The sequence below is a fragment of the Paralichthys olivaceus genome, chromosome 9, assembly GCF_024713975.1.
Source record: "Paralichthys olivaceus isolate ysfri-2021 chromosome 9, ASM2471397v2, whole genome shotgun sequence".
NCBI classification, from domain to species: Eukaryota; Metazoa; Chordata; class Actinopteri; order Pleuronectiformes; family Paralichthyidae; genus Paralichthys; species Paralichthys olivaceus.
In genome coordinates this window covers 16,216,518-16,242,386 of record NC_091101.1, presented here as the reverse complement: position 1 = coordinate 16,242,386, position 25,869 = coordinate 16,216,518, and the positions used below count along the sequence as shown (strand labels likewise).

At 40.7% G+C, this 25,869-nt stretch overlaps 1 protein-coding gene across 2 annotated transcripts in view; it reads right to left on the bottom strand.

The window, feature by feature from the left end:
• Positions 1-21,797, bottom strand: part of spock1 (SPARC (osteonectin), cwcv and kazal like domains proteoglycan 1) — a 91,327-nt gene extending 69,530 nt beyond the window's left edge. The window contains exons 1-2 of one of the 2 annotated variants that reach the window (XM_069531567.1): positions 21,484-21,797; positions 20,799-20,939 (exon numbers count right to left, since the gene is read on the bottom strand). In XM_069531567.1, the coding sequence (XP_069387668.1) occupies positions 20,799-20,936 (138 nt within the window). In that variant the 5' untranslated portion in view covers positions 20,937-20,939; positions 21,484-21,797. The remainder of the gene's footprint in view (positions 1-20,798; positions 20,940-21,483) is intronic. The other variant, XM_069531568.1, reaches the window with a different exon arrangement.
• Positions 21,798-25,869: the final 4,072 nt, after the last annotated feature.

The following is a 25,869-nucleotide window of genomic DNA, read 5'->3' as shown; positions in this document are numbered from 1 at the left end:
GGTTTATTTTTTAGTTGTGGGTGCGTAAGAAGAGGCATTCCAAAACATTTGGAACAATAGAGCGAAGAACCCTAAATAACATGTTTCGGTCTCCTTTACAAGGCCAACACAGTTCAGTTCAATCCAGTTCAAACTACGAAAAACAGAGACAACAAAGATAAGCCGCTCCAATTAAGACAGTTTTCAGTGATGTGGATGGAGGTTGTGTTTCCGCCCTCAACAGCATGTGGCCATCGCTTGGTTGATCAGGCCGATGTAATGATGGAAAGTAAGAGTTTGCAGACTTTTATTTTTCTAAAATTCAACTTTTGCTTCTTCTATCATTGTTAAAAGTTGATATAAAACTGTAGGCAGCAAGGTACAATTTCTGCATTGCAATTGGGAAGAAATTGCAGTTATATTTCCGAGTATTCAGACCACCTCTTATCACAAACACAAGTACAAAGAGCAGCTATTGTTATGTCTGTTGATGTGGGTGCACACACAGAGATCACTCCTTTATAGAGCTCCTTTATATACATAACATGATTTCAATTTTGTATCACTGCCATGCATGAAATTCATATGAAATACATTTTTCAATGCAAGGGAGGTCAGATGATGATTCATGATTTATTCTTACAAATAATACGTCTGTACTGTAGAATACTGCCGCCATTATACTGCAGTGAGACATTTCCCTCTGCAGTTTCTACTCACAGTGCACACGGGTCAAAAGCATGAACGAACTGATAATTACATCTATTGAAATAGGTTCAATAACGTCTGCACAACAGACTGGGAAGTGCTTCCATGCAGATTGAAGGTGAAAGATTTAAATCATTTGCAGCACAGGAGGCATCTTGACGTTGATCAGGGATGTGAGAATTTTTATAGTCCCAAAATAAAAATCCACACAGTTTACTGCAACTAAGTCTCAAGTTTTTCTGAGTTAATCCTGCAGGACTTCAGACACTGCTCACTCTGGCCTCCAATATTAAAATTGTGTGTGTGTGTGTGTGTGTGTGAGATGACAATGCAGTAAGAAGGCAGTCGGCTGGCTCCAAACACAAATCCAATACCTACTCTGCACCACAAAGCAGAATTGATCATATCAAGGCAGTTCTGTGCTTGTCTGTGCTGTGTTTGTGTGTCTGTAGGAGTAGTTCAGTAATACAGAAGTAATCTGTGTGTGTGTGTGTGTGTGTGTGTGTGTGTGTGGTCCTTAAATCTGTTTACACAGTCACATTATGGGGACTTGACCACCTTATCGATATAAAGAGCAAGTCCAAATAATGTAAATCATTAAATTTTGAAGTGAAGACATGTTTTAAGGTTAGGTTTAGGCTGCAGTTAGGGGAAGGCAAGTAGTAACTATTGTTAAGGTTTGAGTAGGTTTCCTGGAAATCTATGAATAAGTCAATGTAATGTCCTCTGAAGTCACAGAGAAACACCTGTCTGTGTGTGCGTGTGTGTGTGCGTGTGTGTGTGTGTGTGTTTGTATGTGTAGTAGGCTACTGATACCTTCTTATGTCAACAATCACAAATGTAGGACATTTTTACATCATATTTTAAAAACTCATTAAACTGCAAAATCCAAGGTCAAAATCTTCAGACGTTTTAATTTGTTCTCCAAACTTTTCTGTCAACAACTGATAAAAATAATTTTAAAGCTAAACACTCCCCGTCGAATGGAGATCCTCAAATCAGGGATTCTAATTAGTCTGAAGCAGCGAGCAACATTCATCTTGTCTTTTAGACAAATCTGCACACTAACTATTGTGATGCTGCATTTGCATCATGGCAGGACATTAAAGGGATTTTTTGGTTTATACACAGAATATTTACAGGCTTAGAATTTGGGATTTTTCTGGGCAACAAAACAAGCAACACGCCCAAACAACAATATATAATCTAAACAGAATTGACTCACATGTGGTGAATATCTTGGTTTCATTTGCATCAATGCTCACATGAACTTTTATTTTTAATTTTCTTTATGTATGACATTACTGCATTTACTGCTTTATAGTTTTTTTATGAGTTGTTAAATCCTAATCCCACAGTATATTACTTTAGATACCGCAAAGATGCAATGCCGCCATGAGGATCAATAAAGTTTCATTTAGTCTCATCTCGTCTTATAAAGAGACATCTGCGGACTCAGCTCAGAGCTATTGTCCATTTTTGTCGTCTTCTGGCATGTACACCTCGACACACCCAAATAGCTTGTCTGCAGGCGCGCACCCAAACACACACGCAACATATTCGTAGATGGTGTCCTCGCCCATCAGCGGGAAATCTGTTATTGTACTTAAAAAAAAAACATCAAAACCATCCCATGAGGCTGCTTTTCAAAGGGAAGACAGACCTGTGGGTGTTTGGAAAGCATGGCTGAGCTGAATCTAGAGGAATTATATAGAATGGGACTAATATAATAGAAAAGGTAGTGACAGGCACATATATAAAAAGAGGAATGGATATAAAAAAAGCAGGTGCAGAATTGAACAAAAGGCTATAAAGTAAGAAGAGAGAAGAAGCAGGCTTTTCTCCCTGAGATGTAATTTGCTGACTCCACTGTGGCAATGATGCAGCAATAAGACTTGTGGAACACACCACTTCTTTCTCTTTCTGGCCCTCTCACACTGTAATTGCCATTCATTACAAACACAAATGGCTGTTGATTGGCATTCTGTTGAAGGCTGGAGATCGGCGTGGTGGTTATTTGCCTCGGCGCTGCTCACTTCTGCCACTTAATGACTTCGCAGGCTCTCCACAGATGATGGAAATAATGGAGCTGTCATTGCCCAGAACTTAAAGAGAGAGAGAGTCGTCCAAGAGAGATCTTTCTTCCTCCCTCATCCCTCTAACTTTCATTACCCCATTTTGATATCTCCAGGATCAATTTCCATTCATCACATCTACCAAACACTGTCAACCTCCCCCGTCAGCTTTTCATTTGTCTGCCGCAATCTCTCTTCTCCGCGTCGTCCTCGCCGTCTCCTTCGCTCCTCCCCCGCCGCCCTGACCTCTCCGCTCACTTTCCATTCCCCTCGTTCATGTCAGGCTGTTGACACTCTGTTTGAGAGCAGAGATTAGCATTGTGTTTGTTTGTCTCCGCCCGCGCCCGGATTCATTTCTCACACTAATGATCTGGCAGGTTATTAATGGATGATAGTAGTAATGGAGCTGTCACTTTCAAAACTCACACTCTTCTGTTTAGCTCCGTCTCTCACTTCCTCTTCTTCAAGTTCTACCGTTCCCTTCACTTCTGTACCTCTCGCTCCTTTGTCCACTGTAATGAATACGGTCACATCAATATTTCACTATAGTTCTTTGCTACTTTACTCACACAGCTGGGCCTTCTCCTGTATCGGACACTATCTTAAACACAACACGAGAGCACATAAACAGAGAATGACTTCCTGTGGTGTATTAGACCCACGAGGCAGCAACTTTACACTGTGGTTTCGTCATGACAACCATCTATATTTGCTTTTGGTTCGGAAATCTCCATCAAACCTTTGTGTATGTGCTCGAGCTTTGAAGGTTTGATTCAAAGACGTGTGTTGACATGTGTGTTATTGCTAAAGTCGAGCTACTGAAAAGATGGAGTAAGTAAAAAAAATAATGAGGTGCATGGGTTTGTTTGTGCACCAGCCATTTGCTACAGATATTAACCCTAGTCAGAGCTAAATATAAAGCTGTTTCCAAGCAGTTAGGTAAACAAATCATATTTAATTGAGCATTATCAGTGAGAAACACTGGGGACAATGTTGTTGCACAGCTATGAGGACACTTTCAGTTTACAACCCATTTATCTGGCACGCACTCTAAACAGCTTGTGTTTTAATAAATATATATTTCCATTTACATTGGGAGAACTTTGGAGGTCAGTTATCATAACTGATGTGGAGCAAACCCAAAAACTAGCTACTATTACTGAGCCACGTAGCGTATCTAACGCCTGCTGCACACGAGAGGTGTGAGGGGTTTAAAGGCACAATCTTAACGCCACAGAATGAATCAGAGCCTGTCTGAAGTTTGATAGAGAAAATTGCCAATGATAGTGAGGTGACCAGTAAGCGTCGCCAATCAGACTGAAACATGGCTGCCTACAGCGTTAATAAAACTTGTGTGTCCTGCACCAGTTGGACAGTGGAAAAGGAGGACACACTTATGGAATTGAACTACCAACAATGTGAGCACTTGTTTATTGTGTCCTGTTGTTGTTGAAAAACATTACGCAAACAAGCACAATGCCGGTAGTTCACCTCAATGTTTGTTTTTGTTAAGTCACATTTGATTCACGCAAGTTTCTGTGGGCTCACATCTCTGGTTCCTTAAAATGAACTAAGATTTAAAGTCCTCAGCAACAGGAATAATATGGTAAAAGAAATAATCATAACAATAAGGTGGAAACTAGTTCTATATTATTATATTTCTGCATCAAGAATGCAGCAGCAGATGTTTTCTGTTCTACAGCAGGACTGCATGAAAAGTATAACTTTATGCACCCAGAGTCACCCAGAGCATCAGCAGCGGCTTTCTATTACACAGATAGCATCCGTCCATGATACAAAGATGAGGTTTTTACAGGAGCAAAATAAAGAGGCTCCACTTCAGAAATAAACTTTATAGGCTGCTGGTTCAGATTATGTTCCAGAGATAAGCATTGTGCTGCTGAGACGTGGCTGTAAAAAGTGCTCAAACATAAAAACATGAATAAATAAAAATTCCAAAGTGTTATGTTTACTTTCACGCCCTGTTCAAAACTCTTAAAACTGAACTGGAAGGGTTCAGTTTGTGTGTACGTCTCTCTCTATCTGTGTGTGTGTCCCAAAAGACTTTGTTGGGCTCGCATTCCACACCACACCTCATTCTATTCACCCAGAACACGCTCTATTGAAAATGTCAGTCAGTGAAGAGTATATTCCACTCTCACACGTATAATGTACACACACCCACACAACTTCACAAAATGTTGTCTTCTATTTTGACCTTTGCTGCAAAAGTATGAAATGAGGCCAGTCTTAAAATCTGAGTCAGGAATATCACAGCCTGGATATTCTGACCCTTTCTCACTCCCTTGCTGCGTGTCCTTGTTAAACCAGGAAGGGGGAGGAAGTGTAAGAAATGTCAATAAGGGGCGCACACACGCACACGCACACACACGCACACACACACAAATAGGGAAGCTCTCTGTACTGTATAAAAACACTGCCTTAAAATAAGCCGTAACTTTCCGCGAACAGAAAAGCGTCGCTCTAAGATCTATCGCACCACTCTCATCAACCCAATCGGGTGGAGTTTGAACAAGTGAAACTTTCTTGGTGTCAGTGACACAGTGCTAATTATTCTGCCAGACTGGAGCAAACATGGCGTACGTTACGGTGGTTCAGTGGAAGCAGGGTCCCAGACAGGACGATTCACAGCCTATAACGAAATGACTCTCTCCAGTGATCATTATGGGAAGGTAGAGTGGTTCCTTATCCCACGAAGTGATACAACTGAAGCTCAGCTAACAGAATTTCAGCTCTGGCAATCAGCATGCTGGGTGCTATATGGGAACGCACACACACACAATGATAGAACATACTTTCACTGTAAAGTGATGTGCAGACACTGTCACCCACTCTCTCTTTCAGAGAAGTCAGACAGAGACAGTCAGAGTTGGTTGGTATCTGCTGCTCAGTATGAAAACCTGCTGCAATAAAAGCCAGAGCTAATACAAGGGGTCATGAACTTATTCAGTTGTGTGTGTTTGTATAACGTAAAAAAATAAAGTATGTATTACATTTTTCCTCTACTTGAGTGCTGCACTACTTTATGATGCAATATTGATTGCAGTGTGTCGCTCTTCAAGTGGAGCTGTAGTCAAACTACACTCTATGAGCTCGCAGTCATTGTTAATAGAATGACAGGTAGAATGGCTCCGTAACAACACTTGTTGCATCTGTTATCAAACAGGCCATGGGACTGGATGAGGAGACGCCGAGTTCGACTTTCTGAAATCTGCCTCAACATTTTCCCAAATACTTTCTAAGGTAGCAAATGACTTTAAGACTTTATGAGTGTATTTAGCAACTACAAGGAGAGAGAAAAGTAAAAAGAGTGGTTTTGCCCTCTCCACCATCAACAATAGCACTGTTTGTTTTTCCTCTCCCCAGTAGTGCTGCTGATGCCATAAAAACCTTGCACTGTTTAAAAAAATGATCATTTTGAGCTAATTGGAAAAACTTTCAAACCTTCCAAGTCTTAGACTGGACCAAGATGGCCTTTGCAGCAGCATCCATTTTCTAAAAATGCAACAGCCAATGATTGCAGCCATAAAAACGGACTCGATTAAAGCCACTTATCACAGCAGCCCTGATAGTAACATTACTGAAGTCTGTCCTGAGGCTGTCTTTGACTGTTTCTGGCAGAGAGGTGCAGGACACTGTGGTAGATACACTATTACTGCATTTAAGGGTCTGTCTTCACCCAATGTACTGCATAGACAGTTGTACAGTTGAACAGTGAGTAGTCATCACTATTAATTAACTTCTCCAGTTTTGAATGTCCTGCTATCACATGCTGTTAATATATACATTACATACTTTTAGTAATTTAAAATCACCTTGATTACTATTAATCGTTATCTGTATTGACCTGAAGAAAAAATATGTTGGTAGACTCCTTGGAATGGTCGAATCCAAAGTTAAGCCAGATCTGTCAGAGAAGGAAAAGTTTTATCTGTCAGTTCCAGATAAAAGAAGCTTCTGCTATTGATCAGCAGTATCCCAGTTCACCTTATTATCCGACTCAACCATGAGCAAGTCACTGGGAATGTGTCAAAGGCTGATGCTTTCTTTCAAGGTTAGAGGTGCATTTACACAGAGAGAGAGAGAGAGAGAGAGACCCCGACACACATGAAGCAGAGGCAGACAGAAAGAATCAGAGAGGCTTAAAGAGACAGACTTTATTCCATGTGGCCTGCTGGGTGTGTAGCTCATTAAAAAGTGATTGAAGCTGCAGCTCAGAGGCTGACTCAGCGGAGTTTAATTAAAGCTGTCAAACAATTCTTGTGTCACCCTCCAACATGCATATGCATAAATGTATTCATTTCCACACCCACTCCCATCTCCCTCCGTCTCTTGACCGTCAATTAAAATGGAACATTCACAGAACCAATTTCCCTTTATTCATCCCAAAGACATGACTGGCCATTTGGCTTCATTATTCAATGCGTGTCCTTCCCCCCCCACCCACTGCTCCTGACTGGCCTTGTCAACACACGCAAACGTGCGCATATCGCTACAACCGCACAGAAACGTGAAGAGCGGAGATAATGAGGAGGATGAGTCCATCACTGAATGTTATTAAGTGGGAGGATTTTCAGACATGAGCTGCAAGGACATTAAGCTCCAGACCTTTGACATAAAAATAAAATATATTCCTCCTAGACATATATAGATTATATAGATGTATTATGTATTATTGATTCAGGAACATATAATATTAATATACAGCTGTTATTATAATACAAATTGTAATTTGTATTCTCTAGGCCTTATGTTGACAAAGGATCTTATTTGAATATAACTCAGTGTAGTACTGTATTCTGAGTACAGTGTCAAGGTTTTGCCCTTGAAGGTCAGGTTGGTCAGTGTTTCTGAAATTTGGTTTATCTTATTTGTTGAAATTCTCTTCTCATCCTGATAGCGTCAAGAAATAAGTTGTCTAAAAAAGGAATGAAAGCCACTGTCTCTGGCCTTCGTAGGTCTGTAATAAACGTGACCAATCATTTTATTCAGACCAGATGAAATGATTGGCTGGTGTACTGGTTTGTCACTAACAGATCTGTCTGCACGCACACACCCGCACTCTCACTGCTCCTGTGTTCAGCCGGAGAGACATACACCGCTAGAGCAGAGGCGTCAGAAGTTGGCAAGAGAGTCACGGAAAAGTCGTCTTCTAGCAGTTCTCAGGCAGTGTAAGGCAATGTGACGCAAGGTCAAATGGGAGTCTTCACTGGCTTTCCAGGATTACCAACCATAGCTTTAACTCAACAATAAAAGATTCCACCTTTATTTGTAGTGAACCACATTTGCAGCACGAAATATACAGTAGTCAGACCACAGTAATCATGTGGGTGCCCTGCAAGCAGCTCCAAGCACTATGTTCCAAGATGATCATTCATTAAAATCTCAAAAGCACATACATTACATCTTGTGTGTGTTGCCGTAAAAAGATGTAAAGGGAAAAACAATCTTTTGTATAACATGCACACAATCTGATCTGATGTCAGGCTTTGTTGAGTTGTGTGCCAAGTACAAACAGTGGCAGGTACTTGGAGCAGTAACAGTGAATAATTAGGTTATGTTATTATTACACATTTCATATGATTCAGGTAATCTCATCCTGTTTGTTATTTACCTGTGAACAAACCATCTCCAATCCCCTTGTGTGTAATATCATTTATGGGGATTATGACTCTGAATAAAACAAACCTCATCAGTTTCCAAATCCTCTGAGATTTGTGAATGTTTGCCTTGCAGACTGTTTTATGAAAGCTTCTGCAGCAGAATGGAAATACAGGCTTAGTATCAGTGGAGGATACTGAAGTAGCTGATGCTGGTGACTTACTATCCATGGGTTATTGAGCTACACAAGACAGAAGCCCAGGTAAACTGTGCTTTAAGTCCATCTATGAATATTACTTTTGTGCATTTATTCAACTGTTTAATTTACTATATAAATTCTATTAAAATTTGACTTTTAAATTAGAGTTTCTCCTTCCAACTATTGCATCCTGTGTTTGTTCAACCTTGAAAAGAAAAACTTTAAACAGAATAAAAGGGATAAAAACACCATCTGGATTGAATCTCATGTCTGTCTGTGTTTGAAAGTCAGCCTGAAACAGGAAGTCCAGCCAGCTGTTTCCCTGACAACACTGTGGCATCTGATTGGAGAGTGTCTGTAGTGCCAGAGAATATAGGTGCAAAGTTGGCAATGATGGGCCACAACCAAATCTAACATCACCCAGCACCATCATTCAGCTCCGCAGCAGTCCGTCCTTAAAGCAAAACAACCTGTCCAATGCTGTTTTTATCCACTTGAACTTTTCTTTTCTGACCTTCAACACTCAGAATTCTCTCACTCCCTCACTCTGACAGCAGAGACACACCAACACGGAGCGCAACACTGTGGTGCTGACCATGGTGCTGAAATCATGAGTCTGGATTAGAGCTGAAGGACATTTGCACATTTACACATTTTTATTAAATATTTAATCAAATTTGTGAGTTGCTGAAATAAACCTATTTCACTACTCCATTGGTCCTGTCACTATATCTCAACACAAGACGTCTTTTTTGGTGCCAGGGACTTTGTCTAAACCTTGTAGTATGAGCTAACTGTGGCAGCACATTGCCAGTATCTTATAAATGTTCCTGCTATAAAAAAATCAATCCAACCAATCGGTTATCAACTCCAACACCATGGTGACTTACTCCAAAAGGCATTTAGTTGATGCATCTCTTTCCGCGCTCTCTCAGGCCCAAGCGGGGTTAGCTTTTATACTTCCTTCCCAGTAACAGATTGAGCGCAACCTGAATATTTGAAAACATTCCTGTGCCCGTTTCAATGTAAAAGCACTCTAGCATTTCTGTTTACTGAATCCATTTATTTGATTCAACACGATTTTTATTGTTATTGCAGGACCTAAAGATGCATGGCTTCATAGGGCAAAATCCTGCCATTTAGTAAATAGGCTCAAGGAAACACAGTTGTGATACCTGAAACCTCACCTAGCAGCCCTGCAGTGGCACCACAGTGCAACAAGAAAGGAGTAAACTGAACATTGAATACAATGCAGTTATAACTGTCACCAAAAAATAACTGGCCGATAATAATTCATATCATTATTACGTGTTTACAGAGAGGAAACATGGTTTAGGGAGGATAGAGCTCAGAAGGACAGATGAGGAGACAGAAAAGCGGAGGCAAGGGGTCGGTCCACTGCTTTGGTCAAAACTAATATATATTGGATGGATTTAGATATAATTTGTGTTTTCGTGACACGTCATGCCATCTGTTATCAATAAGTCTATGACTGTGTCTATATTGTCTATATGCCATATTCCCTAAGGGCTCAACTATTCGTTGCCATTACCAACAATTCCCAAATGTTTGAATGTCATACACAAGAGTGCAACAGGAGAGTTACTCAACTGCAGATAATGGCAAAATGATGCAGCAAGGAATATGGAAAGGCACTAAAAGTTACAAGGAACAGATCTGACACATCTTTGTGTCAATCTCTCCCTCCCCTCTTCTCTTCTCCCCCCTCTCTCGCCCTCCATCTCTGTCTCTGTCTCTCCCAGGAGCATCACATGAGCTGCAGCAGCAAAAACCTCCTAAATTATTGAAGCCGACAAGACATCTCTCGAACCCACACACACACACACTCGCACACAAACAGTAACTGTATATCTGCCCTCAGGGGGAAAATGAGATAATGACGAATTCAATCTGACATGGTTTTAGAGACCATAAACATCAGATTGAGAAGGAGAGAAAAAGAAGGGGGAGGGGAGAGATGCTGACACTGATGGAAAGGAGGGCTGGGGAGGTGTGAAAAAGAGAAACAGACTGCCCATGATTTATTTCACATGGTGACAGTCCAGGCTGGGGAGGCTACTTCCCCATGTGGTGCGAGCAAGAGGACCGGCTTGTAAATAAAATCAGTGGCATTACATAATTGATTAAGGTGCCTCCAACAAAAAATGCATGGTCAGGTCACTTAATACAAAAAACTATGTGTAATTTGAATGCTGTTCGTTTGATCATCGACATGGGCTATCCCCATGGGAATGAAGCGATGACCACGTCCATCATCTCAATAACAACTGCTTTGATTACAGGGAACAAGCAGAGGCAGACACAGGCAATCAATCACAACACGAGGCAGCTTTATACATCAAAAGATATATCCTCTGCAAAAACGGAGGTCCAGAGTGTGGAGGCATCATGTTACAAGACACGGAAGGGAATGGAATGCATATTGTGACCGAAAGAAAATGAGCAACATTGATTAAATCTTATGTTCTCAATTATATTGACTGACCATTACTTTTTACAGTGTGTGTATAGATGTGCCTATGTGTTCAGTTGTATTAATAGAGAGCAAGCAATGACTAGTTTTTCAAAGAACAGTTTAGGTTAACACACCAACAGAACTGACTTGACTTATTATCAGTTTCATTCAACTTTAGTCAAAGAGAGGATGGATGAATGAAAGGTGCATGGATGTTGTCGTTTAGTAAAATCACTGAATGGATTTATATCCAGTCTTCGACATCACAGTCATCATCATGGATAAATCCTGGATATGTTGGTGATCTCCTGATCTTTTGTGCATCAGGAGAAGCAGCCAACTTCATCGAATAACAAACCCCAATTTGTGAAACACTTAGTAAGTACCTAGCCAACGCTATAATTCTAAGCAGGAAGTGTCTGCTCTGAGCTGCTGCAGAGCAAAGTCACATCACAGAGAAGTGGAGTCTAACACATGACGGGAGGTGAGTAAGGAACCAGTGGACATTAATGAGGCGTTCACAAACTTGCTCTGAGGAAGATGGAAACATATGGAGGTAAAACTTGTAAATCTACACACACAACTTCAAGAAAAGCTTTGGGTACAGCTGCAAAGAAGGAAATCCAAAGATGAAGATTAAAGTGAACAATTGTTTTACCTATCCAAGATAATCTGTGACATTGGTGTCGTTACCAGGTAGGCACATTTTAACCTAGCATCTGTATTTATGAAGAAATAACAACACAACTAATGGCCTTCCCACAATTCTTATCTGTATTTTGTGTTTAGTGCCAATTAGCAAATTTAGCACACTTAACTAAGGTGGTGTCAACATATTTAACAGTATACTTGCTAAACATTAGCATGTTCGCATTGTGAGCATGTTAGCAAGCTGATGTTAAAATTTAGCTCAAAGCGTCAAAGGAAGAAATGTGATAAAAATAAACAAAGAAGATACATTGTTTTACATGCCCCAGTTCTATGTTCATTAAATTATAAGCCCCACTTAACTCACCATTCCTTTCTTGCAGTAAAAAATACATCATGGCATCTACATCCCAAAGATACTGCACTTGGCGTGGACTCTTTCCCCCTGATATTACAGTTACAGAGTTTATCTTCATTGCTGAATAAATATATGTGCTTTAATTTCAGATGGGTGCTGGGAGCAGACACACTCCCAGCACAACAATACTTTGTGTGTGCCAACAGGGACTTTACATTTGGCAGCATAACAAGCAGGCGGATATGGCTGCTATGGCTCATCTCTACTCATAGATTCAACTTAGAAACCTGATTAGGGGAAGACAAATCCAGCACTGGCATATGGAGAGAAGTGGAAGTAGCCAAAACCCCAGAGGAAACATCTGATCACACACAAGACCCTGCACACTGTGGGGAGGACGGCTGATACATACAAAACAACAAATACATACAAAATGATTACATCCATCTATATTTTAAGTCACATAACATGCTATGCATAATGGAATACTTTGCGGTTTTCTTCACACATATTTTCCTCCCCCTTCCTTGAGAAACCAGCTGCTACAGACACAAGTAAAAATCCTACATTATTGACATATGTTGGCAGAAAGCTGGCTGCCTGTCATTAGTATAAATAGATTTTCTAACAACGGTGGCAGACATCCATGAAGATGAAATATTGTGTAAACACAGCGAGGACAGCTTGAAGCCATATGGATCAGAACCACGTGCAGTGTAATGGCACATCAAACCTGCAAATTAAATTTACAGCAACTCTGCTGCAATGATTAGTCGTTTAATCAAAGATGATTGACAGACATTTGCTTTCGATGCAGCTTCCACAATTTAAACTGTACTGATTTATTTAGTTTAACTTCATTGTAAAATGAATGTTTGGTTTGAGACTGTTGTTGAGACAAATAAAGAATCCTGCACATGTCACCCTGAGCTCTTTATCACTATTGTTGACATTTTGTGGATGAAATCAATTTACTGGTAAAAAAGTCATCATTTTAATTTACAATGGATCAATTATAAGTTGATGTCCCATGGTAGGTACATTATATGTTGAATTTAGTATTTGTTGATTTATCTTTAACAAAATATCTAAATAGATGAACATAGAATACTGTGAATAGGAAATGGTAAGTGGTATAGACAAGGAGGTCCTTCATCACACTGTAACTCTTCATATTAGCATGCTAACATTTGCTAATTAGCACGGAATGCAAAGAACATGTGAGGTCTGATAGAAATGTTGTTAGGTCATGAATCAAAGTTTCAATCAAAACAAATGTTTGATCTATTAAAGACTCGAAAGTTAACATGTGATTCTTCAACTTTTAAGTGGAATTATTCCTGCGAGGGACATTAATGATGGGCAAACAAGAATTTGTCATGTTGCACTTTAGTACTAATAGTAGTCAAGCATTTTTCTCAAGAATATGTTTAACTACTGCAATGCAATGATGTCCAAATACAGAAATGGTGATAAGTAAAGAGGTAGGCGAGGTATTTCAAGTATTTTCCAGTGGTCTGATGCTGTTTCTACAGTGGCTCAGAGAGCGGATATTCACTGCAAATGAAAAAAATTTGCAAATAGACAAAACAAAAGCAAACAAACAAAAACTCCACATTAACTTGACAGCACATGTCTGGACACACAACCAAATACAGGGGAGAATACATGCTTGTTGTTGCCATGGTGATTCCTGAAGATTAAACATTGTGATTGCACCATTCAGATGTTATTCCTGATGTCTGCCGTTAAGGCTGCAGTGATTCTGTAGCTAGTGTTTCTATATTTAGTTGTTTTCTGTGAATGAACTTTAATTGTGTTTAACTTTGCAGCATTTTTTGCTAAATGTGGCTGATGCTATTACAATCTGTGCGTTTTCTTAATTTGCTTGTGATTTGTGTGTTCAAATGTGGATTCTTCAGTTTCAGTGTTGAGCTCACGATCGTTGGTTTCTGCGTCTTGACAAATCTTTAGAAAAAAGCAGAAAATCCAACTGCATCTCTTCAAAAGAATCGACAGCTTAGCAGGACAATTTATTTACAGGACAATTTAATAGACAGACTCCCCCCACAGAGAGAGCAGGGAGTGTGCAGGGGCTGCCAGGACAAAGCTGACTGACACACACACACAAACATATTGATGACGGAGTCCACATTTCTCCATCTGTCTGTTCTGCTCACAGTGTGTATGGACTTCACTTTAAAGCTCCCCCTCTTCCTCCATTCTCTTGCATCTCTCTTTTTTTCCCTTCACTGTTTCTTATCGTCAGCCAAAATTACAATTCTGTGGCTGCCACGCGCACATACACACACACACACACACACACACACACACACACACACACACACACACACACACACACACACACACACACACACACACACACACACACACACACACACACACGCACACACGCACACACACACAATGTATTTATCCTGGCCATAGGAGACACTGACCTTTGTCTACCCGGCAACCAAATTGTCCTTTGTGTGTGTGTGTTGGTGTGGGTCTTCCTGCCTTTTCACACTCTCATTGATTATATCAAGGCTCCAATCAGGGTTACCATGGCCTGTAAATTTACCGATCGATCCCTGCAAGAGCCTCTGGGTGGATGTGCAGCTGTGTGTCTGTCTGTGTGTGTGTCTGTCTGTGTGTGTGTGTGTGTGTGTGTGTGTGTGTACTTGTGTGAACATAAACACATGGGGAGACAGCAGTTACAGACGGAGAGATGTGAAAATGTTTCACTACACAGTTTAAAGAGAACTACCTGACACAGAAAAATTCACTTGTCCCTCTTCACACATAAAACCACAATCCTTCAGCACAGAGATTAGAATCAGCATTTTCCCATTTGAAATCAATAGCCCAGTGAGAAATGTGCAGGCAGGAGGAGAACATGCAAAAGACAAAAGGGATGAAAGCATGAGAGAGGAGGTTTATTTTGAAGGGCACTTTTTTCATTCGGTGTAAGTCAAGTATAAAATGAGAGGTGATAAAAAAGGGATGAAGAGGAGGTATAGAGGGAGTTTGAGAGGAAGAAGAGAAATGGAGGAGTAGAATGATATGTAAGACTGATGGCTGTAAAGCCAAGTCTTAACTGTACACTGTATGTCTCCTGTGTCTGTGTGTAGATGAAGGTGACTCAAGGGGTTCATCTTGTCTAAGCTGCTTCTCTAAACCACACCCCACCCTTCCCCCTTGGCTGTACAACCAACCAATCAGAAATCAGCACACACACACACACACACACACACACACACACACACACACACACACACACACACACAGATATAACAAAAGACGACCAGTTAATTTGGATGCAGTTGGAAGCTCCCAGGTGTGAACGCTTACAACATGAGGTGGAGACGAGCTGAACTGCACCGTCAGCGAAAGCCTTTCCTTTATAGATGGGAAAACATGTGGTACAAGCAAAACGACCAAGCGACTTTGAATTGGAAATAACAGCGTCACTGCAGATGGTTCCCTGGCCGAAGACGTAGTAGTAGCCTCTAAAACAATTATTATTATTCACACTCAGAGATCTGGGGTGTGTGTGACTGGCAGCCACAGAGAGACAGTTGAAAGAAAAATACATCTGATAAAAGATGACAAGTTTTAATTTTCACCATGAGACAGAGCTAACACAGGCCTCTGCACACACACAAACACACACGGCAGTTTTTATCCTCCTAAGATTTGCGACCTGCCAACAGGATCACCAGCTAATGAATAGACACCCTGGTGATGACATGCATTCCCACAAAACACACGAGGAAGCGATCCGATTTTGTTCAATTTACAGCATGAAAACAGGAAGGAAGACGGGATTTAAGAAGGAAAAGAGAGGGAGAGCAGGGGAAGGAGGATGAAAACAGGGAGAAGCTCCTTTTAAGGAAAAAAAAGAAGAGTGGAAAAAGCGTTTCCACAATTATACACTCAGGATATGAAACTATAAATCCTGGTGTTGTACTGTTACATGCCTCAAATGTTATGACTTTACCTTTCCTAAACTCTGCAGTGATAAAAATAGTTTAGTTCCATAATAGTGTTTCCTCTACTGGCTGCAGAGGGCATATGGGATTGAGGTCGGCCTATCTGACAGACCGTTCTACATCATTAAGAAACAGTGGAGGGCCGTAATTATCCACTGAAAGTGTTTATTAAGAACACTTAAAAAAGGTGTCTTCAGAGAACTGGAGACAATGAACTGGAGCTGGATACCTTCATGCTACATGGGCTAGTGTGGGGCCCTGTGAGATTAGAATCTCTTATTAAGATTTTCCCATTGAAGCTGGTTCTATCACTGTTCCAGCAGGAGCCCTCATATTCACTTCTGTCCAGACCAGAATACGTTGATGTAGCTGACAACACGAGGCAGCTGCGGGCTCACAACAAGAGTTGACCCCTGCTTGAAACAAAAACACTGTCAAACTCACTGCTGCATACAAATGTGTGTACTGTATGGGTGTGTGTGTGTGTGTGTGTGTGTGTGTGTGTGTCTGCAGCTGCATTTTACTTCCATGAAAGCTCATGAAAGTTTAAGTGGTGATTGCATCCTAAGGAAAACTGAAATACAGCTGGCATAAATCACAAGTGATTTGGCAAATGAGATACAAATGTGGTGTAGCAAAATTTTTCAGGATTAAGAAACAATTTAATTGGTTGTAAACATTAGGATATTCTAAGACACGCTGAGCAGACTCCAAGCCATTCCGAAGCATTACTGAAACAAAGGCACTGCACTAGAAACCAAGATAAACCTCTTTTCTGCAAAGACAACTCAGCTAATTATACTCAGACATTTAAACAGCGGCGGCTGGTGTGTAAAGAATTGGACCAGCTCAGCCAACAAACCTGTCTATGCACTTCAGTGATATTCCAATATACTGTGTCATATAATATGAGAAATGTGTCCACAAATCTGCTGGAATTAAGCTGCAGTTAATATATAAGCAAGAACAGACAAAAACATTGGCTTTGTGTTTTTTAAACTGAGAGGATTGTTTCAAGTTCTGCTGCAGATCTTCCTCAGTCAAAGTAGAATGAAACTGCATCAATCTGCATTGCACTAATGTCCCAACACATTAAAGCTCACTTAGTACAAAATATGGGTAAACATATAAATCACATCCCATTTTTCCTTATGTTTTCTGGATGAGGCCACCTGAACTCTGATGGCTAAACTATTGCACCCACTCCCCTGCCAACATACGGAAGCTCATACATTATGCAGGAGGGAGCAAGTGGCTCATCAGCAGGGATGCGGAGTGAAACATGGCAGGCAGAGGCGAGTGGCAGAGAGGAGGAGTCATGGGTGAGGGCAGAGGGAGCGGGAGGAGGAGATAGAAAGGGGCCATGGTTGAGGAAGCACAGGGTCATTCGCTGCTCCGGCAACAGAGGAACAAAATAAGAAAGAGGAAAAAAAGAGAGAGGAAAATGTGGAGTTCATGACTCAGTCAGGAAACACAGGAGGAGGTGGGGCTGATTTTGGGATGGTGCTACTGTACTTCACACGTTTGTGAAGGATAATAAAGGATTCAAACTATGACATCAAATCATTTACTTGACGATAGAGATCAAAGATTGGGTAAATTTTGTACCACATTATACTAAATGTATATTTAAATAGTATATTTACTATCAATAAAAATAATATAGCACCAGCACCATATCAAATATGCAACATTAACATTGAAGAAGGGAGGCCTTAGTTTGCCAAAGAAGCTTTTTTGCTTTACAATGAGATGCAGGTTTAAATTAAACCTTAAATAATAAAATGAAACGTGTATAAAAACAGAGTATACAATATAACCACATTTCAACACATCTGATGTCAGGTGCTGAAAGACATTAAATAACAACACAAAACCAGCAGAGCGGAGGAGGAAAGGTTGACAACTCGTTAAGTGCTGATGTCTCCAAATGTTTGAGTCAGGACAAAATATCAGTTTGTCAAATGCAGGCAATTCACCGAACGATGGATGCTAACAGTCGTGAGCTATGGAGAGAGCACTAGCAGCTCATGCTGCTCATCCCTACGTGACAACATATGCAATGATGACACTGATACTACTACTTAATTACTTAATGTGGATCATAGCAGCAGTCAACTTATGGGTCTTAAATTGTCAAGAGTCTGAAACGGTCCCACCACCATTTTTCACTGTTGGCCGATGACTTCCTCACAGTTTTTTTCAGTTGTAAAAAACCAAATACTGCCCAGTTTAAATGTGCCTTTGAACACACCATGATCAAACTGACAGTACATCAAGATCATGCTTTCCCTGACTCATCAAATTAAGCTGGTTGCAAGAACAGTTTCCCTGTTTGATATTGACACAGAGCCACATTTTCCTAATCTAAGATTGTGCTATCTGCGTTATTAAACTGTGTGGTGCCAGAGAGATGAGGAAAGAAATAGCAGGGAAAGGGTGGCATAGGAAAAAAGACACAGTGGGACAAAAGACAGCAAATGTCTCAGCAGACAAATTATGACCAGCAGGTTTCCCTGTGTGATAGGGCAAACCACATACACACACACACACAACAGCAGCACCTGCGTTTGGTCGGTAGCATGGCTTGAAATATTAAACATTAATGTCACCACCTTTCCCTCTATCTATTGCTCCTCCTCTCACCTCCATTACCTCCCTCCACTCCTGTCTTCCATCCTCCACTGACAGTTTCCTGTTAATGAGTTTCATTTGCACAGCAGACCACTGAGAGGAGTAAAGAGTGGACAGCACACACACACACACACACACACACACACACACACACACACACACACACACACACACACACTGCAGGTAGTTGAAACCCTGGCCAAGTGTATGGGTGATGACTAATACTAGCTCTCACATCATGGCTTCAGTAGTGTATAGGGAAGGCCAGTTTGGCTAATTAGGCCGACGTTAGCCTGCTGTCTACTGAAATCCCTGGCGAATAAGTTAGCAGGCAAGAAAAGACGTCATATTGTGAGGAGAACAATATCAAACCCAATGCCAGTGGTTACACAAATGTCAGCATCAGCCTGTAAACAACTGGTCACGCTAGAAAGTGTGTTAGCTCTGCTACTATAGCTCCTGGAGTGATATCTGGGTGAGAATACTCAACATATGAAGAGTTTTTGGGTGTCAAGACTTGGTCTCATTTTGTCTCAACATACTTAAGAGAGCTCTTGAGGTATTCTAACCTATTTACAAGTCAACAGCAGATGGCTGTTTCCCTTTGCGAAGATGAGAGAGAGAAGTTTTGGAAGTGAACGATCACACAAAGTTGATTAAATATGTTGTTTTATGTGTTATATGAAGATATGTCACTAACATCCGCTAACATCAACTGGTGGTAGGCATTAGTGCAGCAGAAAATACAAGGGATATTCTCCATCTTGTCCTTTATAAGAGGTTATACTATGCCTCCTCTGTATGCTACTTCATAAGGAACTGACCCTACGAAGACTCGCAGCTAGCTGGTTAGCATGCTGTTTACAGTAAAGGCAAAACATTATGGAAATAGAAGAAAAACAGACAAACAAACAGATGTTTTCCTCGGCAGAAGACATCTCTTAGCAAGAATGACACAGAACTAGCAATATTTCTGCTAGAATGGTAATAGCTAATGCTAACATCGCTTATGTAGTGACACACCGTAGAACCTCTTAAAGTAGGTCACATCGTCAAGCAGCACCTCAAAGTTCCCCCAGCTCTTTATTAAAGCTTTATGATGTTTATACAGAGTGAAATATTCAACCCGAGACTGAATGTTTTTTTCGATGCACTGTTCTTTCAAATAGAAATACTCTGTGCAGCATTTTGAACACCTTTCCTCAAAAACCCAGCGTGAGACTTGGAAAACCTGCAGATCTCGACTAAAATTCACAGCTGTGTGTGGTTTGAACAATGAAGCTGCAGCAACAGGCTGATTCTGTGTATCAGTACCACTGCAGCGTTTCTGAATTAGAGGTTCATCCTCTAAAGCACATACTTTATTCTATAAGTCATTCCTTGGTCAAGGCTTGAAGTGATTCACAAAAGCATTCAATAGTTAAAACATTGGAAAGCTGAGTTTCAAAGCCCGACTTTCAAAGCATAAACCAAATCTGGGTCAATCAGTCGAGACAATTTATATAGAGTCGTACAGAAATGCAATCGTTTGCATCTGACTGCACATGGAGCCAGCTGGTCTACAGTCAACTGCCCAAATGAGCTTCAGTCAATCTCGACATTGGATTGACAGTGAACTATACACTTAGGAGGTAGAGTATCTCATAAATAGATAAAGATGAACATTCTTTCAAAAAGATAAGGCACTGTGTCAGGCTTAAAAGTAGAAACACCAAAAATCTGACTCAAATAGACAGAATCAATACTCAGAGAAAAAAAGCTCCCTAATGTTTTATGGCTACTCAGAGAAACAGGCACAATAGGCAAAATCTTCAGTCAGTCGAATTGTAGGAAAATCATTTTCCATCTTATGCAGAGATCTGACTCTCTGAGTCTGACTTTGTTTCTAGCAGGGTTTGAACCTGCTGAGTTTCTACAAGGTGGATTAAGCCTGCTGGCAAGTGCACAAGTACTCACAGGGTGTAGCAAGTGCGTAATGCGCTCCCGCACCGTCTCACACACACACACGCACACACGCACGCACACACGCACGCACGTACACACTATGAAGCTAATTATAATGTCCCTTTTGGCTGTGGATGTTGTGTCGCTCAGCGCAACTCACGTCTCTGAATCTGTTCCAGGATCTGTCCTTGTTGAACTGAGCCACGGTGCTCAGCCATTTGTCGTTACTGTCACCGGAGACCGCCGTTTCTCCGCTCAGCAAGAGAGCCACGACAGGTAGGAGCAGAGAGAGGAACATCTTCTGGAAGTAAAGACGGAGAGAGGGTGTGAGAGTGGACAGAGGGGACGATGCTGCTGCTGCTGCTGCTGCTGCTGCTGCTGCTGCAAAGTGTTGGCTGAAGTGAGCACTTTGCAGAAACACAGAACTCTGCGCGCTGTGACGCAGAGCGGGTCAGGATGTCACCACAGAACACGAGCCGAAAACAAAACACACGCTGTTTGTGTTGGGAGTGTGTGGAGCGCGCTCACTTTACCAAACGGCTCATCCATCTTCTAATCGGATTATAAACATTGGAGAGTTGTCACCGCGGCAAATGGGGCGCAGGCGAAACCACCAGCTCACGAGCTTCCCATTCGCCAATTTAAAAAGCAATTAGCGGCGTCAGCACTAATTTAAGCCCCCAGTGAGACGGAGCATTGTTCTGGCTTCTTCTCCATCCATCCACCCGTCCAGCAAAAGCACCAGCACCGGGAGAGTCGAATATTGACTTTCATTTCCAAATTTCTAAATATTTCCCCTTTTCGGACAAAGCACGCGCACGGTTGATAAGAGTGCATGTACCTACCTGGGATAGTTCGTCGGTGTCCTGTTCCGATTCCCGGGGGAAAATAAACCCACGGCCCCGGGCACTCCGTCCGGTTGAACCCGACTGCTTATAGGACTGACGGCGAGAGGGAGCTGAGAGGACGAAGAGCGGACCGGGAGTTTTCTCCTCCTCCTCCTCCTCCTCGGTCACCAGACACCGCCTCTCTCTCTTTCCCTCTTTCCCCTCCCTCTCTCTCTCTTTTACCAACGCGCTAACCGTGTCATTGATTTTCAGCAGGGGGGGTGGGGATATGTATGTTTTTTTTACGTTCACACCAGGGTGCACACTCTGGGGAGCCGTGTCAGAGAAAGCCGTGTTGTTCAGGGTGCACAACACAAATCATTTTAGTCACACATCTCTGCAGTTGTGTGTCCATCACAGTGAACACCATGAAGTTGTATTTCTAAAGAAATGAGAGCTGCTTTGTTTTGGTGCCTGGTGAGTTGTTGGTCTGTTGTGTGATTGTTTCAGCACCATGGACAGAGGCAGGTTGCTCTTGTATTTATATGAAGACACATTTCCATGGGCTCTGTAAGTAGGCCGTTCATTTTTGGGGGGGGGATATAACTTTGCAGTGTGTTTAAATATTTAATCTATGACTCTCTGCTTTGACTCTCACAGTTTTTTTTTTTTTTGTTCACTTTGGCAACACTCTCGTCTCAGTCTTTTTCTCCCCCCTTCTCTTTGCAGGGTGTGTGTCTGGACGAGAGTGGAGTGGTGAAGATAGTTTCTGCTTTGGTGCCTGTGCGGTACAGTTCAAGTCGGTTTTATTGACCTGTTTTGGCACAAAAGCAGCCAGGAGACCGATACGGCTCCTCATCTCCCACAGTTTCTCATTAAAAAGCTTCCCTATTCTAATAAAGACAATTCCCTTTAGTACCGATTACACTTTTTGCAAGTTTCACCAGGACTGATATGAAAACAGCTTGCACTGCCTCAGCACTGTTGGTTTTTGTTTTTGCCAACATTTTATTGTACAGTTATATTTTCCTCATAATTTAATGAACCTGAATTATTTCTTTCACCCATAGTTCAGTGCTTTTTGATTGGTATTTCTTGCAAGAAAATTAAACCCTATAGATTTAAAGCCAGAGTCAAATATCATTAATAATGTAGCAGGGTAAACACAAGACAAGTTATACACACTAGTTCTTAACTGTGTTTTTTTTCAGTGGGGAAAATGTGAGGTCCTGGTTTTATTGAGTAAAAATAACAATAATATAAGATTAAGTGAAAAACATCTCAATTTCTTCCTGATGATTCCCAGAAGGCACCACTTTCTTTTCAGTATCATGATGGCTGACATTTTAAAAATGTATCTACTGGGTCCAAACAAAAGAATTATTAGCTTTGTACTTGTACTTAAACTATGGGTATTGCAGCAAGCACATTATTAGTTTTCTGCCTTCATCATCTAAACTTGATGAAATGATCACTGACAGTGATGATAGTATATGTTTTCATATAATACCCATTTTCTTTCTCAGAGTCAAACAAATGAAGCCAATGAAAAGCTATTTGATGTAGTTTTAGTTATACTTAGACTTGCTGAAATTTAATTTTTATTTAAGAATTGGCTTTGCATGTCCCCATCTGTCATTTAATGAGACAACGATTTAGGTTTCATTTGGACTTTAGTGTGTGTTTGCAGTTTTTATCAACATGACATATTTAATCAAAGAACAATTCTCTTGTTGTATCCTGGAAATAGACAATGGTCACATCAACTTAAAACTTTACATCGATGATGAGACCTGATGAGGATTTTTCTCACTGTGCCATCTTGTAAGTGCTGGGTAAGTGGTGGAATTAAGCTCATGAGCAGCTTATACTCTGAGTGATTATGAGACACTTGATTTTGACATTTAGGAGCGCTGACATGGCATTTATATGCAGCATATGTAAATAGTTTTGCAGCCTGTGTTGAATGGGTCCCCTGACATTTACAGTAAACCAGGATAAGGTTAGGACAGTTGAAAATGAGATCAAGCGTTTGTCCTTCAGCTGCTGTCAAATGACATCTTTACATTTAAAATGACATTTAAACAGGGATCCATGAGGAAAACACCAGCTGATATATATTTTATATAAATTAATTTCTTTAAGCAGCTGGTGGGATGTAACAACATATCCTTTCAAGTATAATTTAAAACATTATTTTAAATGTTAATGAATTAATCAAATAGCTCAAACTGGAGAATTCAATAAAAAATATTTTTCACTATGGCTGACTATTCAAATATCTGTAGGCTATGTAATTTGTTCACAGACCAACCAATATGATATAGGGGAATAATAAAAAATAAATATATAAATCAATAAGTTATATATAAATTGGCAGTGACTCTTAAGATATAGTTTTCAAAACCGTATGATAAATAAATGTGATTTAAGCTTAATGTTTTTTTTGTTAAATAACTATAACCAAATATATAGAACTTGAATTACAATCTGGTCTGGTTCTAATTTTGTTATATCTCCATGATAAAAAAGATGTGACAAACATATTGAGTAGACAGTAACATTATGTAGCACATCTGTCACAGAATGAAGACTGTACAGACAGCATGGTTTGATGTATGAGAGTATAACAGTGAGCAGCTGAGAGGTTTTTGAACCCCTGTGCTTTCAGACATCATTGTTTCTGTGTTTTTGAAGCAGCTGGGCCAGAGACTCACTACTCCAAGAGTTCAAAGGGTAAAATCCAGGCATACAGCAGTCGCTTCTTCTCCGTATTTCCTCTTCTTTCTTAATCCCAGCAACCACCAGGGGGGCTCTGGAAGATAGAGTATTAGAAAATCTGCAGGAGCTCCCATTTTGGATAGTAAAGATCAAAATACGTGAAACAAAGCAAAGGGGAGAAGTGTCTTGGCAGTAAATGTACAGTCATGCATCCCCCACATTACAGGAGCAGATGGAGAAATAAAAAGAGGGAAGTGGGAGAGAAAGGTGAAAAAAGGAATAATGAAGCCTGATGAAGGTTGTGTGTGTGTGTGTGTGTGTGTGTGTGTGTGTGCGCGTAGGTGTGTGAGTCAGTTGTGAAAGAGGGAAGAAAGGGGGAAGTGTGAGGGAGATGTTTAAAAGTGAGCAGCGAGGGTGTGCTAGACTGTTTCCCAATGAGCTTATCTTCAATTTAACTTGTGCATAAGAACTTCAGTTCCTCTTGAGCAGCTCCAACAGCTCACTCAGTCTGTCTGAGAGCCGACCATGAGCATAAACCACATCAGCATCTGAGATGATATCTGCCCGGGCTGTCCCACTCCTGCAAAATGATGCAAAATGTACCATTTCCATCACCCAACAATTCCCATTTCTGCTCGGTGCTCTTGGGGGCATTTGCAAATCCAATCACACATCTGACGTTCCACATAGGATGAAAAGAGAAAAGTCATAGAGCATGAAACCCACCAGCAAAGGGGATAAAGTGTATAAATGTCTCAGCATCCCAACAGATGGCTTTATACACAGGATACATATCCTAATCAGTTCCTCATCAAGGACTTAGCAGCAGGAAACAGAATGTTGTTGACATGCCCGATCTGAGAAGGGGCAAATTTAGCATCCAGATAATAACAAGATGATGCTAAGCATGTAAACACATTAAATCACAACTGACTCTAAAAGCAAACGCGAATCGGTTTTGATGTTTTCTCTCTGGTTCGGGCATTACAGCATTCATTTATCATTGTGAAGGTGATTTTTTCCGTTATTTCCTCAATGTTTATGTAAAAAGCAGGTTTGTCAAAGTTTGAAATCATCATAACATGTCTTTGTTAAGCTAAAGACAAAGTTTTAACATCAAAAATTAAACAGACAAACAAAACAAAAGTATGAATAAAATTATATAAAGGGAATGAATTATTACTTTCAAAGTATGTCAACTAGGTTTTGATTATCCTTCCACCAAGACATCATCGGTGTATGTGACGGTGTTACAGCCACAACAGCAAATGATATATAAGCCCAATATTTATTTTTAAATGATATATATGTTACATGACATGCACTGAACTGAGAGAGCCAATGTGAGTGGGCGTGCTGATGACATTTCTAACACAAGACGAAGGCAAACTGGAGAAAAAGAACATCTCAGGATCAAAAAGAGGAACATGTAGAAAACACAGACAAAATGTCAACTTGGAAAGACAGGATTTGAGAGCTTTGAGGGTTGAGGCCGGAGTCAATGTCGTGAAAACCAAAACATGTGATTTCTGCAGCGTAATTTATATGTTATATCCTGCCTCCTGAAGTACATCCAATCACCATTGTCTCTGAATGAATCTTTAGATTTTAGCAATTCACCTTCTCAATGCTGACTGAGCTGAGCTATATCTACTCAGCCATGAATACTTCCTGTTGAAAGAC